Genomic DNA, 17,422 nt, shown 5'->3' with positions numbered 1-17,422 from the left:
CAAATAGCAGCAAAAGTCACATGTCAGGGATGAATAAATTTGTGAAACTGTTGGCTTGTATAAAGAAGGCTCAGTGCATCAACTATATTCCAACAAAACGTTAACGTTTTGTCTCAGGACTTCATTCTGACACCGAATGCTGCCAGTTGTACGTGTATTATATTGTATTGTATTGTATTGTATTGTATTGTATTGAATTGTATTGTATTGCGACATGGGTGCATGGTGAGCGGTAAAAGAAAGGTGGCTAACATAAAATGCGCCCTCTGTGTTTATTCGGGAAGGTGATAACGGAGGACAATCTTATCAATAACAGCCCTATTTTGGTCCCTTCTGTTATGTTTACTTTCCCATCATTAACCGCTTGCATATCTTTGGTGCCAAAACAAAGATCAATATCATAAGGTTTTGCAGCAGCATAAAAACTTGTTATGAAACTATTCACAACAAGAATGTTCATTTTATTGAACGCAGCATGCACTTGTTTTTATTGCTTATTGCGTTTCTCAGGCGATCATTATTCACCTTATGACAGATAGACTAGGATACAATCTAGACTAGAGAATTTTAGCAATGTTTATCCAAGGAGGTACTTGCCTAGTACCTCCTTGGTTTATCTAAATTCCTGTATTAATCATAATGGATCTTGCATTAACATTCTCGAATATACGAGCAACTTAGACACAAGTAAAAACAAAACAAAATTTAGACAGAAATGACACGGTATAATTTTAAGATCATATCGGGCTAATCTGAGAATTGATACATATGAATGGGAGGATGTCAGCAACGGTAGGAAAGATGACATAGATCTGTTAAAGGGCACTTCAAATATGTCATTCGATAAAACTGTCATTGATATGAGTAATAGCTGGATAGTGTACAATTTGGTTAGAGGTCATTTGGACGTGAAAGCATAAATCAGTTTCATTAAATCTAAGATTGATTTTGAAGTAAGGTTTCAGATTTTGGTCAAATTTTAACCCTCTTTACAAAAATTGAACTTCGCACAGGAACCAATGATGTGTATGTGAGTGTTTGCAGACAATGGCCCTGAACAATGGACATGCCTGAAGGACTAGGCGTCATACAGAATGCTGATTGCCCTGGGCACTGCTGTCTGAATTCATGCACGGTTTTGTCGTTAGAGGGCGTCAATATTCTAGGAGAGAAATTATTACGAGCAGAAGGTCTGGAAGCCAGACAATCACTCGCCATTAGTAGATACATGTATCCACAACTAAATGACACGCGCCTTGAAAATTAAAATAATAATGATAACAACAACAACAGCTCCTGATGGTGCCACTCTCGAGTGGCAATCTCTGAAGCACTTGGAGCAGATTAATGAGGCTGGCGCTGAGGCAGGGGCTGCCCTAGTCTTCCTTCTGGCTCTCTTGTCAGCCTGCTGATTGTTTCTTGCAGGTTCAGCCCACTTGACGGGTGCACGTTCGACACCCACGAGTCATTCAGTCCACGAGTTAAACAGCCCACGAGTTACTCAGCCCTTGATCTCGATACTAAAGGCAAATAAGGCCCACGAGTACGACACTTAATGGTCACACAAGGCCCATGAGTTCGGTACTAGTCGCACGTACCCACAAGCTCGACACTATATTAAGCGATAAATGACCCACAGGACGGAAAAAGTAAACCTCCTCATGTAGGCCCTGTTTGCCTACTGTCGGACTTTTATAGGCCTTATTTTGCCTAGTATCGAACTTGCGGGCCGTATGACTCATGGGTGCCAGTTTCCTGGGATGACCTCCCAGGTGTTGGGTTCGGGTTCAGTTATCTTCATGTCGCGTATGCACACACACTTGAAATGAAAATGCGGTCTTTCTATATGGGACGAAAACACTCGCACATCTCTCCATATAGCATGTCCATCGGTATACGATCTGGGGGTTGTTTCATAAAGCTGTTCTTAAAGTTACGAACGACTTAAGAACGACTGGTGATCAGTTCCTGTGCTGAATTATTGAAATTCTGATAAGTATAGCACATCAGAACTGATCACCAATCGTTTTAAAGTTGTTCGTAACTTTAAGAACAGCTTTATGAAACACCCCCTGGTTCCAAATGTGAGGACCTTCAGGACATCAGGACCTTATCCTGCCACTATGAGCAGGAAATATCTAAAGCAGTGAAGGTAGACGGTGCTGAGCCGCTACTCTTGACAGGAGTAGGTTGTCCAGGACTTGCATCCGTATCGCAGGGTACTGGGGAATCGGCCTACCTTCGACTCTGGATACACCCGGTAGGCATACAAGATTCTGCAGGCGCCTGCCAGGACGCTGGCGAAGACTTTCCATTCAACGCTAAAAAGGGATATGCCTCGGTAGTTACGTTAGTCGCTTCAGTCTCCCTTGTCATTGTAGGTCTAGTGACGATTGGCGTTGCGTACGTCTTGGGAGACGCGACCCTTAAATTCTCCCAGCAAAGGCACAGGAGCTCGTGGAGGTACTGTCTGTGTTAAAGTACTGATGTGCCGCTCTTCAGAACTTCTGGCGGGATGCCATCTTTCCCAGGAGCCTTTCCACTGGAGAGACAGTCATGGCTGTGCTGAGTTCTTCTGTTGTTCTCGGGACATCTAGCTCCTCTCTGAATGAGAGATTGGCTAAGGTTTAAAGTGATGAGATGATTTTACAATGTTCGTATATCATTCATGTTCTGTGGAAGAAGAACAATGGAAATAATTATATAGAATTGAACTGAACTGAATCAGAATTGGGCAGTTTCACCAACTCTCCTCAAGCGCTTGTTAAATTCTAACTCCAGCAATAAGGCCGTGACTTATAGGAATGTTTGCTGGAGTACAAACCCCTATAAATAATACTATAAAAGAACCTACCAAAATGAACGTAAATGCCTATTATATATTGATAATTGGGCTGACGAACTTTTAGTAGTATCTTTTCGATGTGTCTATTACACAAGAATAGTTTATTCAGCCAAACGGCGTAGTCTTGTTTTAAATCTCGGGGGGCGTTTGATTTACGCCAAAAGTACTTCCTTCAAATAATCAGCAAGGCTATGAATCTCCACGTTAACCGACTCTGTCCACGCAATCATTTCCTTTTTGGAAAGACATATCTGAGATAACTTCCTTTCAGGTGCGGCATAGACTTTGAAACAATGGACATGATTCGTCCAGGTTGTCGTATCCAAATTCTCTTTTTCTCGTTCTATGTAAAGGCATGATTGCTTCTTGAGCAACACCTTAAAGGACAGGGAAGAAGAACAAGTGAGAAAATGTATGATAAAATATGTATAACACACACACACACAGACACACATACATATGTATATATGTGTTATACAATGTATATTGATATACATATAATGCGTCTGCAAACTTTAATTTCCGAACATGCGTTCACTCACAAAGGTATTTTAATCAGTTTCTCAGAATAGGAAAAATAATATCATAAATGCCAATTAAGCAGTCATTAATTGCTTTGTCGTGTTAACTCCCATATCTTCATAGTAAAACAATAATGCGTCTCTAGAACCTTCATTTATCCATTTTTCAATTTCAGTCCAGATTGACTTACTAGTTCCACATTCATAAAAGAAATGTACAATATCTTCAAACTCTTCTATACAAAACGAACATTTATCACTACTAACATTTTCCATATCTTATACAGGCTGCTTATATAAAAACAAAATCCTATTTACTATTTTATTATTTTATACAGAAAATATCGCGACCCAATGTCTACAGTAAAACGTAATATCACAGTGTGATACGTTTCCATTTTGACAGTTTCAGGGGGACTATCCAAATGTCGTTCCATTTAAAACATATCAAAGGTAAACATTTTGTTTTTCCAAAAAGAGCTCTTTGAATAAACCTATATCTTTTAATTCTTGCAGAAGTATTTTGATATGTGATGGCAATAATGGATCTACAATACTTTATATTCTTTGAAAATAACCACCAAACCGACACTTAATAACTTGTCTTACTGAATAATATGACAGGTAATTAAAGGGAAGCAGTCCTGAGATTTTCACTGTACTGATAATTAAGAAGAGTAAAATATATAACCTTTCACCAATTTATACGCGTGGACATCAAAAATTGTCTCCGTACGCGATTTTTGAAAAATAATTCCTGCAAGCGATCGTGTAAGAGCCGGCAAAAAGATGGTACGTCATGCATGCCCTACTCACCAAGTTGACAGCTGTGCCTCTAAAAACCAATTTAAGTGTTCAAATGATTAGTTGCAATTTTATCATATGATGTGAAAGTTTGTGGTTTTATAATTTCAAACAAAATATTTCAAGCTTAGATATATATAATTCATGAAAACTTAGTATTGTTAACATAAATTTATATGTATTTTTAAACTAAATATACCATGAACTTGACATCAAATAGGCACGGTCCTTTTCTAGCTTCTGTCCGTGTTGCATACTTCTTAGCGTAGAAACCACTCGCGCGCGCGAATCCTTACCATACTAATGTACACAGTACTCCGTCCAGTTGATTTTGGCATTCAAACCGAAGATAACCTGTGCATGAGAGAGTCGAATTCTTCAAAGAAAATATTCTTTGTATCTCAATATTTCTGTAAGTAGTCAGATATCGCCTTTCCTCGAAAAAAAAAAATATGACGTGAGCCGGGAAGGGTAAACACAGGGGGTCGTAGGGATATGATTTCGCTCCACTTTGCCGTGCATGTCCAGTTGGCACTGGCGGTAGCTAGCTCAGTGGCACTGTGCTGCAGTCCAACCCCGGCTGCAGGCCCACGGTAAATTAAACATAGCTAGCCACTTTCCTTACCTCTCTACGCTTTTTTCCCTCGGTTCTCTTCGAAGTCGATGCTCGAGGTGTTTCTGTTTTATAACTCATGTGGGCAAATGGTCGGGATTGCATCTGGTTTCAGGAGTTTTCTCGGTTTAACCAAGGGCCACAGCCTCCCGGTCCACGTAAAAACATCGGTTCTCAAATTGTCCACGCACAGGCAGGTCACAACACGATTTCGAGATTTTGTAGGCCCTAAGTTTCTTATGTTCGGCATCGTTGTACCGAGATTTCCCAGCCATACAGCTCACCTTTCACGATACTTTTGTGGGTCTGGGACGGAAAAAAGGATTTTCCTGGGAAATTTTCTGCAAAACTACTGATGTATGATAGCCTGACCAGACGACGCTGAATGCGGTCGCCCCTATAGTGTACTAGCACGCCTGTGTAGAACCGTTTCTACCTATATGTACAATCTGTACGTACTATAGAACATGCGTGAGCGGCGACAGGGCTGCAGCTGCGCTTGAGACTTGAAAAGTGCGAAGGGCAAACCGCGTACGGGGTGCGTACGCGTATCTACCGTAGATCTAGTTGTACCGTCCACACGTGTACTGTGCGAATATAATGCACAATACACACACACACACACACACACACACACACACACACACACACAACGTAGAAACAATGTCAAATACGAGTCGGAGTAGCCACCGATGTCTTCATGCATCCGGGTAACTAGGGAGCGTACGGATAACGAGCAGAACACGGCTGGGAAGAGTTGTGCCACGGTGACGTCTGACTCTCCGCCAGGACTTGCTCATTAGCATATTCACAATGCAGATTCACACTTTTTCAACCAAAATTTACGAGCTTATTTGGTGATTTGAAAGTTTGTTTTTGGTGAAAGTAGTTCATTGGAGGTACCAACAACAACATTTTTTTTTTCAAATTTCGTGAGGACTGCGTCCCTTTAAGTTTCAAACAAAGTCCGTTCACAACCTTCACGGGTCAACAAATTTCCCTTGTTATCAACCAAATCGTTGATATACCTGATACTTTTTTCATGCCAAGATTTGAAAAATACAGTTTCATGCCCGATTTGAGCTATTTCTCCACAATGGATAAGTTCAAGATCAGATCTCTCTGACGACATTATAGGGATATGGCATAAAACACACCTATCCAAAATGGATTTTGAGTGTGATATGACTTCAAACATAAACGTCATTTTAGAGGTATTTGTAGCTTCAGTGCCATTCGGGGAGTCTCGTTTAAAATAAACAAACTCTGGCAATCACTAATTGTTGCAGCTTCTTAAAACTTTTCGAGTCCTCTCCCAAATGTGTGTGTGTTCACAAAGCAATCAACATTTCAAACGAACATAATTACATGGATTACCACTAACAGACGATAAGATGTTTGTATGGTTTGCCCTATAAAGGGAGGGGAAGATGGACTTAACAATCTTGCTGCTATAGATACGCGAATGGCCTCTGCGCCCGAATCGGTTCTGTGGTACGCTTCCAAAGCCAAAACGCACAGAGTTAGGTGTAACAGGCTTGATTTGATTTGATTTGATTTATTTCATAAATATCTATTCATCAATGTTGATTTTCATTAACAGTGTAAACATGAATATGGCATCATAGTTACACAGCTATTTTTTTTTATTCCAGCAATTTTGTTGCATAGAATATACCCGCATCTGTAACGTAATAACATGCGGTACATCTTAATTTCCATACAGAACACTTGCCAAAAATAAACACAAAGCTTGACTGCATGGTAACCAAAAGTGTGGACATGATGGATAACTTTAATGCAATTAAACAAAACAAGGGGTCCAACATGATGCTTTATATTATGTTAGCGCTCGATCTACGTAATACTTGACGACTTGACTACTTAGCGGATCCAGACACCATTGAAAGAACAGGTCAGTACTTTAAACATTATCTCAGGAAGAGATGTCATCAGAGAGTAAGGCCAATTAAACCAAACATAGTTATTCTCAGCAGACTGACGCTTGCTGCCAAAGTAACCGGAAGTCCGCCGGAAGAGAGAAAAAAGTGGACAGTAGCAAAGAACATATGGGTATCACAAAAATTTCATCAATCCTGACCACTCTATCCTGTGCGCGTAATCACGGAGCTGAATTGTTCCATGGTATAATGACCCTTGCCCATCTCTTTACTTGAAGTCGAAGTCCGGTGACACAACCACAACATCATACGATTCAAAGAAAACAGTTTATCCGCCTTTGCTGGAGCACGTATTTCTTCTGAACTGCACTTACATAAAATGATTATATCAAGTAAGTGATTCAAGTTGTAATGATTATAGTGGTAAGATAAATAAGATAAGATCTTAAAAAAGCAAAAAGAAACAAACCATCCGAAGAAATGAAGAATTAAACAATCAATTTTGCAACAAGGATTTGGGATACTAATCCTTTCCTGATGGCAGTCGAATCCTGATGATTTTCTCTCCACTCAACACAATTAAAGAGTGAAATTTTCAGCTGTAGGGTTGGCGTTCAGTGAACTTGTCGTGAGTAGGGGTGAAAGGTGTCTTTCGGAATCTGTTGAATGGCGCCGTGCATGCGTGTTGCCAATGTAAATCCAACGTCATACATGTACCTGTGAACACGGTACGCTCGGGAGATAATGATGTGGCGTCTTGCTCATTGTCTATAATTCAAATGAATATACTCTGATGACATTTTATTACACTGCACAGGGATCTCCGAGACCTTGGGATATGCACCTTTAGAAGGAGAAAGAAGAAAGAGTACTAGGATTTTTGGTTAATGTTTACAGTGTTTGTGGAGCTATATTTTGAATATCTCAAAGGGGTGGGGATGCCTCTGCAATCACTTTGCTGCTTTCGACCACGCACGAATAACCCACACACATGAACACACACACACACACACACACACACGCATATATGGATATAAATGAATATATATATATATATATATATATATATATATATATATATACCCGCACATAATATGTACTTATGAAATAATTCTGCATATGGTTAGTGATAGTGGCGCATAGTGACACTGGTATGCATTTGGACCATTGTGGACTGTGTGGTGAAAATGCCTTGCCCGAGACTTCTGTAATGTCTTTCAGATGTTGAACCACATGTTCTTCATCTTATTGGTCTTGCCGCCTCCCAACTACTAGTAGTAAACGTGAATGCCATTATACGAAGGCGAGGTAGTCTTAAGTATCCAGTGATAATTCAGTCTCGAAGGCCCGAATTCACGAAGTTGGTACAAAATAATGAAACCATGGTTTAAACCATGGACAAAAACCATGGAGCGCCAAGTGTCACAGCGAACATTTCGTTACAAAATAAGTAATTTCGTCGATGAAATGATTTTTTCGCAACGTAATGACAACATTTTTAACTAAATGAGTATTTCGTCCACGAAATGATAATATTGTTTACCAAAACAGTCATTTTGTCGACGAAATTACTGATTTCGTAACGAAATAGTCCGTGCGACACTTGGCTATCCATGGTTTTGACCATGGTTTAAACCATGGTTTAATTTGTACCACCTTCGTGAATTCGGGCCAAAGGGTTTCCATAATGTTTTGAAGAAGCATTCTCATTGAGGTGACGCGCGCTCAATCTGTTACGTAACTTTGAAAAAATTTGCATTTTTCACACGACCCGAAACTTTCCTCTCAATCATTGCACACACACAAAAAGTAACCTCGCCAAATAAGGGCAGCCACTTATCTTGCGATAGCTGGCTCGACCAGCAGAGCGGAATGACAGTAAATTGGTCAGTCGATAAACGGAAAGGCTGATCCGTACTTTGAATGAGTAGTCATGCTAGATTTCAAAGGAAATCATCTACAAACAAGTTGCGACGAAAGTTCTTCAATATTGGTGTTTTGTTGTTTTAAACAGAAAAAGCAAAGAAGAGAGAAAGAATGGGACCCCATTGAACAATAATTTGCCTCAGACGATACTGTAACATCAAAAGATCAGACAATAATGAATCTTAAACAAATCAAACATATTATTAGATATACGATATCAAGTATCTAAAAGGGAGCTCATAATGAAATAATGTCTTCACGAGGGGGATTTAAAGGAAACCAACACCCAAAGAGAAATGTAGATTCAGTGAAAGCAGCAACATTTTGTAGAACACATCAGTGAAAGATTGAGGAAAATCGAACAATCGATGCAAAAGATATAAATTTTTAAAGTTTTTTTGTGTGTGTTCTAACCGCTGGATGAGGAGACTACTGGGGGTTATGATGTTATGTATAAACAATAATGTAAAAAGAAAATATGAAGGAATTTCCACAAAAAAAATCACTTTTCTAGCACAATGGAAGAGCAATTGACTAATCGTTTTTAGAAAGCAGGGACAATAGTTGCTACCATTAACATACGTCAGTATCAAGTTGATGGAATGTGTAATTTTCATGAAAAAAAAGAATTTTGTGGAATTCTCTTAATATTTTCTTTTTGTTGCTCACACATGACATCATAACATCTAGTAGTCTCCTCATCCAGCGGTTCCAACACACACACAAACAAAATCATAACTTTTGAATCGATAGTCCTATTTTCCTCAAGCTTTCACTGGTGTGTTCTATTAATGTTGCTGCTTTCACTCAATCCACATTTTCCCCTTAGTTTTGGTTTCCTTTAATATTACGAAAGGCAATATGAATGTGCCCTCATCCAGATCCCCTTAAAATTCTTGGTTTGATGATCTAAAGTGACACATGATATTTTGTCTCTTTCTTACAGCTGAATCATTGACAAACACAGCATCTTTCTCCAGTTATCACTGACATTTGTTCAGAGTAAACCAAAGATATACATCGATCATGACAATCAAATTATAATCTGCAGTTAGGGAAAAAAAATATGCTACCGCTAGTCACATCAATCACCTCTGAGAGACATTGAATACCGCAAATGACCAGGATGATTATGAATATATGCTACATCATTACAGCGCGCCATTCGCCTATCTTCCATGATTTCTTCACTTTGCTTTAGAAAAAAAAAATGTGTATTCGTGGAAGAAGTCACGAAAACTTATCTTAATGACCGACAGTGACTAACCTGCATAACCCATTCTGATTGGCTGTCAATGATGTCACTGCAGTGATAAAGATCTTCGAACGGATACTGCTTACCTTTTTGGGCAGCTGCCTCAACCCCCTCAACAGCCTCAACAGTCCAGTGGCAAAGGTCATCGGATCATACCTGGTCTGGTTCCTGGCTTTAATCGACGTAAGACCGGTCAATAAATAGGGACTCCTCAGGTGGTCTCCAGAGCAGAAGCGCATTTGGACTTGGTGGAAGCGTTCAGAACAGATAACAGGTGTATAAACTGGTGGAACTACGCTTTAACGATTTGCCGAGTGGACAGGAATATTACCGAAGCTGAGGATGCTACGAGGGTGCATTGCGTTTATGGTGCTGTGTCTGGGTGTAGGAGTGTCACATGTAAGTGAACTTTTCCACTGTTTATGATATGTGTTTTAAGTGTATACAATTATTTCACTGTGAAACACCACTGCCTGGTAGAATTTTGTATCTTTAAAAGCAAATTCAGTCTCTCTTCGTCGAACATCGCACGTTTGCTGACAAAAGAAATTTACTATTATATCAATATCAAAGTGATGCAGTTTAGTGATGTGTGTGTGAAAGAAAAAAACTTGTAAATTCACTCTGCACATAGCAGAAGAATTCTGCCATGCTTTCTTTTCTAACTTAGATAGTGGTTTTCCCCGCCCATTCTCGTCGTCATTTCACTCTATTGAAAATAAGAAGATATTGTCGATCTCGTCACAGACACTCTCGATTGTGGAAATGCTTGTTTTGATCTCATCTCTTGTCCATCAATGTTTTAACATTTTCATGCACTTTTCACCATATTGTGTTAATTGTAATTCAAATTCACTAAAGGAGCTAAGATCAAGACAGTAAAATCGATCTCACCTATTGGCATTCAGCTCCTCAGTTTCATCCAAAACTGTCTCCCAGATTATATGGTATAAGGCTATGAAATGATTCATTTGCCTTTCAACAGTCTAACCAAAGAGGTGAACGTTTGCTCGTCGCATTTACCATGATAGGTCACCTTTATCATACATAAAAAAAAAACGCATTTTCCTGTCACAATTATTCGCTTTCTCAAATTTACCCACTCGACCGATACAGAAATGAGTAAGGCTCTAATTTGTCCTCGACATAAAGGTCCATATATCACTTACCGAATTTGAATGGCAAAATATTGAATTTGTAAGTAGCAGGGATGAATTTCGGTGACAATTGAAGAGTTTGGATGTTTAATTTTCAAATATGATTGACAAAATACGAATATGAATGGTAATCAATGAATCAAACCTAGGATTTGAAGGCAGCAAGGTTGTCCGGACGAAATGTTGTATTGAAAATTGATTACATCGATGAAAACAAAACTGCCAAAGTTATGTCAGTCCACGTAACGTACGTTCACCTCAAAGCCTAGAAATGGTATGAGACACATTGTTCAGTAGAAATTAAGGGCTGATATTGTCTTTTCTGTCTTTTCTATTCAATATCAGGCGATTCAGTTTCAAAACAACAAATTTTCAATAAAAATTTATCATTTCACCTTCATATGTTACATAGATGTCAGTCCCTCTTAATGTGTGTTCGCCCAAGAATTTTCATTTTCGCATAAATTCCGATATTTTGCTTGTTTGAAGAAATTTGGGGGTAAAGTTATCTTTCATTTAAGTGTTCTCAAAGATCATATTATATTTATGGGGAAAGCAAATTGGAAATAGAAAATAACCTGACATCCCTGAAATGTAACCTTTTACCTAAAAAATGCCCATTTACTTGCATTAAAATAACTTTTGCCATCATTCAAAGCTCAGACACCCAAAGATAATTGTGATTTCCATAAAATCATTAACAGTCCCATGGACTACATGCATTTCAATGAATTTGAAACTTCATGGAACGTTGCATAGATTTCTCTATTTGTTTTTTGTTTTTTTTAATCTTAGCATTGTTCTATCGTCCAGTTCATATGCAGCAATTTTACTGCCTTTCCAGAATATCATGATTCTTTTTAATTCAGTTTTATCAGCGTGTCGTGTGCAGCCTGCTAACGTAATTTTTTTTTTTTTGTCTCCGATTGCAGGCAGCATATGACTACAAGGTCGGACAGGTTAACGCACGTGGCGTTCGTATTGGCTCAGTAAGTATACATGTACCAACACTTACCAAGATACTTTCTGTATATTGAAAAAAAAAATCAAAGTTAATGACTTGTAGGGTGGGAAACCATGTGAAGTGGCTTTGGCAGCTTTGCTTTTTGCAAAAAGGGGAGAGTATAACTTTTGTTCCTGCCAAATACGTCAGAATTTTTCTCTCATGATGGGTGTCTGTGATAACTTTTGATAGTTAAAGGACAAGTTCACCTTCATAAACATAAGGATTGAGAAAATGCAACAATATTAGTAGAACACATCAGTGAAAGTTTGAGGAAAATTGGACAATCGATGCAAAAGTTATGAATTTTTTTAATTTTTGTGTTGGAACCGCTGGATGAGGAGACTACTACAGCTTGTGAGTCATATGCGTACAACAGTATAAAGAAAATATAAAAGAAAATTCAACATATTTTCACTTTTTTCGCATAATAAGAGAGCAATTGACTTGCCTCTTTCTAAAGGCAGGGGGAATAATATTACCCATAACATTTATTGGTAACGAGTCAGGGGAATGTGTACTTTTTTTTTCAAAAGATGGAATTTTGTGAAATTCTCTTTATATTTTCCTTATATTGTTGTACGCATGTGACATCTAAGTTATTCATACACTCCAGTAGTCTTCTCATCCAGCGGGTACTGCACAAAAACTTCAAAAATTCATAACTTTTGAACGGATTGTCTGATTTTCCTCAAACTTTCAATGATGTGTCCTACTAATATTGCTACATTCTCTCAATCCTTATGTTTATGAAGGTGAACTTGTCCTTTAAGACGCAATACAGGTTGACTGTGTCCAACAATAGGCATTTTGGACTTCGTATTTCATGAATTTCAGATTTTCCTTGTACACGTTTTTCCCCATTTCGCTCAAGTACCTGTTTTCTCTATACGTGCCTATGTCACATCTACAGGTGGATCTAGTACAGCCGCCGGCAGACAGTAAGACAAATTTACATTTTTTAGCCATCAGAGGAACTGTATTGGCCATATACATGTATTGCCATCCAGAGGACCTGTATATCTGCAGTTATGATAATGTGCCTGTCATAACAAGACAATTCATATCACTATCATTATTACTTGAACTGTTGTGCTAACGTTATTTTTTTTTAGCCAATCATGATCGCTTTTAGTTCTGTCTGTGTATGTGTGTGTCTGTCTGTGTGTGTGTTTGTTTGTTTGTTTGTTTGTGCTGACAGGACCATTTGTGACCGTGCACCTCAAAACGAACATAAAGTCGCACACACTAATTTTGCGTAAGGACTGAAAATAAGTGAAATGGGTCAACCTAGCCGAACTTGACTTTTTCATATTTTCTGAAAGAGCGGGTCTTCTTTAACATTATGCTAAAATTTGGTATCTTAAAACGGGCAGAAAAGTGTTTTTTTAGCAGTTTACCTCGAACATTTTTGGTAGAATAGTGTGATTAGGTGTGTCTTTAGAATCCCTTTTTCATTTCTGAAAAACCTTGTCCACACTCTTCACTTTCAACTCTAATAACTTTTGAAAGAATAGTGCTACTGCTTTGAAAGTTGGCATTAATTATGAACAGAATGTGTTAATGAGGCATGCTTAATTTCGGTTTAATTTGATAATCCCTTCATTGTTGTTACTCTGGTGGTTTACTTCCTGTTTTTTGTCCCATTCATCACACAGCCAGCACGGTTTGGTAAAGATTAAGCGCTTGAATAGACATTGTACTTGAGAGCCTCTTTTCTCAGTTCACACTTTTCCTGAGTTTGTGCTTTCTTTCAAATTTGAGTTATACATCATTTTAAAGCTTAAAGTCTGCTCTTTCAGAATACGGTCTTAACTAAAAATTCATGTCTGGCGACTTTTTGTTTGTTTTGAGGTGCAGGGTCACATTTTATACATTAACGCCGAACAATTCCAAGGAAATTAATCCTTTTCATTATATCTTTTTTTTTTGTCGACCTGTATGACTGAACTCCGTCGGTTGAAGCTAACATACAATTAATATCCACATTGTTCCTTCTGAATATTGCTAATTGGGTACATCTGCTTGCTTGCTTGCGTTTTCTTTGCTTGACCTAAACCGCAGAAAAGGAAGTTAATGTAATATCCCTAAAAAAAAAAGTCATAGAAAAAAAAAACTTTGTTGCAGCAGCTTGGTATTTATTCTCTGATCGCTAGTTTTTGCTTGATACTTACTATCTGTCATTACTCTTCTTTTAATGGTGCTCCTGACAGGGTTGGTGTATATAAATCTACTCCAGAAGAGAAAAAAAAGCCAATAAAAATTTCGTGGGTATTTGATTGATTACTTTATTGTCTGCAACGGAAATTCGTCGTACAGTGGATGTTAAAACAAATATACATGAAACATATTACATGTATACACCCAAAACCACAATCACAAAGTGCATCTGAAACTGAAACAGAAGCATATTAACATACAATATCTCATACACCATAACAACGTTGTAATATCGATTGACCCGACGTGTACTAGCTGTACTAAGAGACTAAATGTTGCCATATATCATTTCTATCATATCATCTTGATCATCTGCAGCGTCAGCGTCTTAATCCGCAACTCGATTTTTGAACACTTATTAAATATTTTTAACACTTACTGTTATACGCATCCTGTCATAGTTATCAGGGGTCAGACTTTGTTTAAACCACTTTCCTTATTTTCCGTTTCATTTTTTTTTTTGGCGTATTAGTCCAAAATATTGTTGATACATATCTTTTCCTATCCATCTGGTTGTTTTCTTTGTCATCTAATCCATATTAGTATTAAATCGTCATTATTATGTGTGATTGTTAACGTTTTAAGTGGTGTTGTGAAAAGCCAAGTAATCATTAAAAAAATACCAAGGTGTAGAAGAAACGAATAAAGCCCCTTTAAACATGTTTCTCATATAATTCTCCCCTATACTTATAGAGTGAATAACAAATTCATAATCGCAATCGTGCATGTGAAAATATACGCCATTGCCCTGTTCACTAACACAATCCTGGAATTACCTTTTACTTTCAACATAACATTCATACTCAAGTTATTCATTGTGTGTTTTCAGTTATACAATTTGCTTTGTTTCATTAAAAAAAAATATTTGGTCACATTGCTTCTCGTCCTAAAACTAAAATACCATGTTGACGGATTGGTTGACCGGTGGGTGGAATTCACTTTTTACTCTTGTTTCCATCTGTTTCGTAATATAATGAAGCAAGGAACACACAGACATGACGGAGATATTTTCTAAAATGATTACACAAACGTGAAGATAAATTGATAATAATAATGATACATGCAATTTCAGTAGCGCCATTCTCCACTCTGATTAAATGCTCAACGCGCTTTTCATCAAAGCAAAAAGACTGAAAATACATACACCGTAATAGAAGAAAATGAAAAAGAAAATGTGTATTATTGGAATTTGAAGGTTGTATAGAGCACTCCTATCAGCTTGATAGAAAAGTGTTCCTAGTAGATATTCATTAGTCAAAATATCGAAACATGATACAAAATATACTCTATTTTAACCACGTCGTTGATTATGTCACATCGATCCGTCATAATTATTGTCTGTGTTCATTATGTTTTGCCTCCTGTAGAACTACGATTTTTCGGAACGCCGCGAGAAGGAGATGCTATGGAGCATATCTTAAACATGAACATAGAAGCTATGAACAAGTCAAGTGGTAAGAAATCCTTCAGCTAAAGTTTGTTTTGAGCAAGAAAAAATAGTGACAAATCTGTTGCTAATAACAATAATGATTGAATGATAATCGACAACTTGTAAACTAAAAATTGTTTGATTGCTGCAAGAGTGCTTAATGTGTTTGAATATTTTGATGTTGGTGTCCTGAAACTGAAATCTGAAACCTTGAATAGACCTATACGTCATCAAAGCGCACAGTATTCATCTAGTGTCAGCTTGTTTAGATTGTGATTTCAAATCTGTTCAATTGATGTCATAGGTAAGAATGGATGCTCATGTAAGTATTATCAATTATTTGATTAACTCTATATGACCTTTTTGAGCCAAATTTTGGGGAAACTGCCTTCTGGTATTATGTACACGAAACAAATGTCCGAGTACCAAAAGAGTTCCATGTACCATCACTTACAAATCACAAGGGTAAAGTGACATGATCTGTTGCTTCACACCAAGTTCATTCTCCAACAATCCACCTTCCCCTACAAACAAACACACACATACACGCAGGTGTGCTGTGCCTTATTATTATTTCTTTTTGCACTGACTGTATAACTCCCCTGATTTACGTGTTTGTTTGTTCGTTTGTTTGTCATTGTAGAAGCCGGTGAGGACACCACGTGCCTCTCGGAGGGGGATATTGTCGTTCCCTGCGGGGATACGGTAAGTTCACTCTCGCTTTAATATTCCTCCAATTATATTCTTGACATGCACCGATAGATGTCTGCAGCATGATTGACCAATCTTTCAATTCAATTCAATTCATTTATTTCATTTTCATTTTTCTTCCAACAAAACATAACACAAAGTAAATCTTGGCGAAAGTTACTCTTTAAATATTTTAATATACCTCTGAAAATCAAAGTTGATATGGTTTCAAATAAGATCAAGCAAAAATTGCACGAATTTTGAGAACCGAGCATGTTGGTGGAAATGATGTAACAGGTTTTCGTGTTTACACGAAACAGTGCAATCGCGATATAGTCACATAATAATGCAAATTAAGGAATTCAGTGATGTTAACGCCTCGCTATCAGTCTCAAATTCACGTGGACAAAGAAGCTTTACTAAATATCCTGTTTTTGATTAAATCTATAAAAAAATACATTGATGTCATTCTAACTGTGTAATAACTTTGTTTCGACAACCTTTACGGAGGAATATGCAGTTGCGAAATCATTGACGTAATCTTTTATTGTTTCGCATGTACTTATTCGAAGTTCATCTAGTTTTGACTGATAATGTTGATAATCTTATTCTTCCCTCTCTGTACGATCACAGATCACTAACACAACCTCTAAATGCAAGTTTATATTCTATGTGTAATAGAACATATCAGGTAAAGCATTCTGTTCATGAACTGACTTTGGAAGGTTTCTTCTTCTTCTTCTTCTTCTTCTTCTTCTTCTTCTTCTTCTTCTTCTCCTCCTCCTACTCCTTCTTCTTTTGATAGGGAGGAAGGGGGCGAAGAAATGCCATTCGCGACCGCTCATTGAGATGGCCAAATGGGGTGGTCCCCTACACCATCGATAACCGATTCGGTAAGTCCCACGGGAAACAAACTCAACTGCGCAATCACATGAACTCTTTGAACTTCCAACTTGAGTCCTGTCATTATAATATCCGGTTTACAGTTCAGACATTCTTCAGTAACTTCATTGACAGGCGATCACTTTATATAGATTGTTTTTCAGTAGATTAATCAT

General features: G+C 37.8%; 1 protein-coding gene across 1 annotated transcript in view; it reads left to right on the top strand.

Moving 5' to 3' along the window:
- Positions 1–17,422, top strand: part of LOC139714653 (zinc metalloproteinase nas-6-like) — a 49,415-nt gene that overhangs the window by 24,292 nt on the left and 7,701 nt on the right. Inside the window, exons 4-6 of the mRNA XM_071626332.1 lie at positions 15,613–15,699; positions 16,318–16,379; positions 17,170–17,257. Of these exons, the coding sequence (XP_071482433.1) occupies positions 15,613–15,699; positions 16,318–16,379; positions 17,170–17,257 (237 nt within the window). The remainder of the gene's footprint in view (positions 1–15,612; positions 15,700–16,317; positions 16,380–17,169; positions 17,258–17,422) is intronic.

The sequence above is a fragment of the Diadema antillarum genome, unplaced genomic scaffold (assembly GCF_040938485.1).
Source record: "Diadema antillarum isolate AM-2024a unplaced genomic scaffold, OU_Dant_1.0 seq00002362_RagTag, whole genome shotgun sequence".
NCBI lineage: Eukaryota > Metazoa > Echinodermata > Echinoidea > Diadematoida > Diadematidae > Diadema > Diadema antillarum.
The sequence above is the reverse complement of the archived record's forward strand: the minus strand, read 5'-3'. Positions and strand labels throughout refer to the sequence as shown.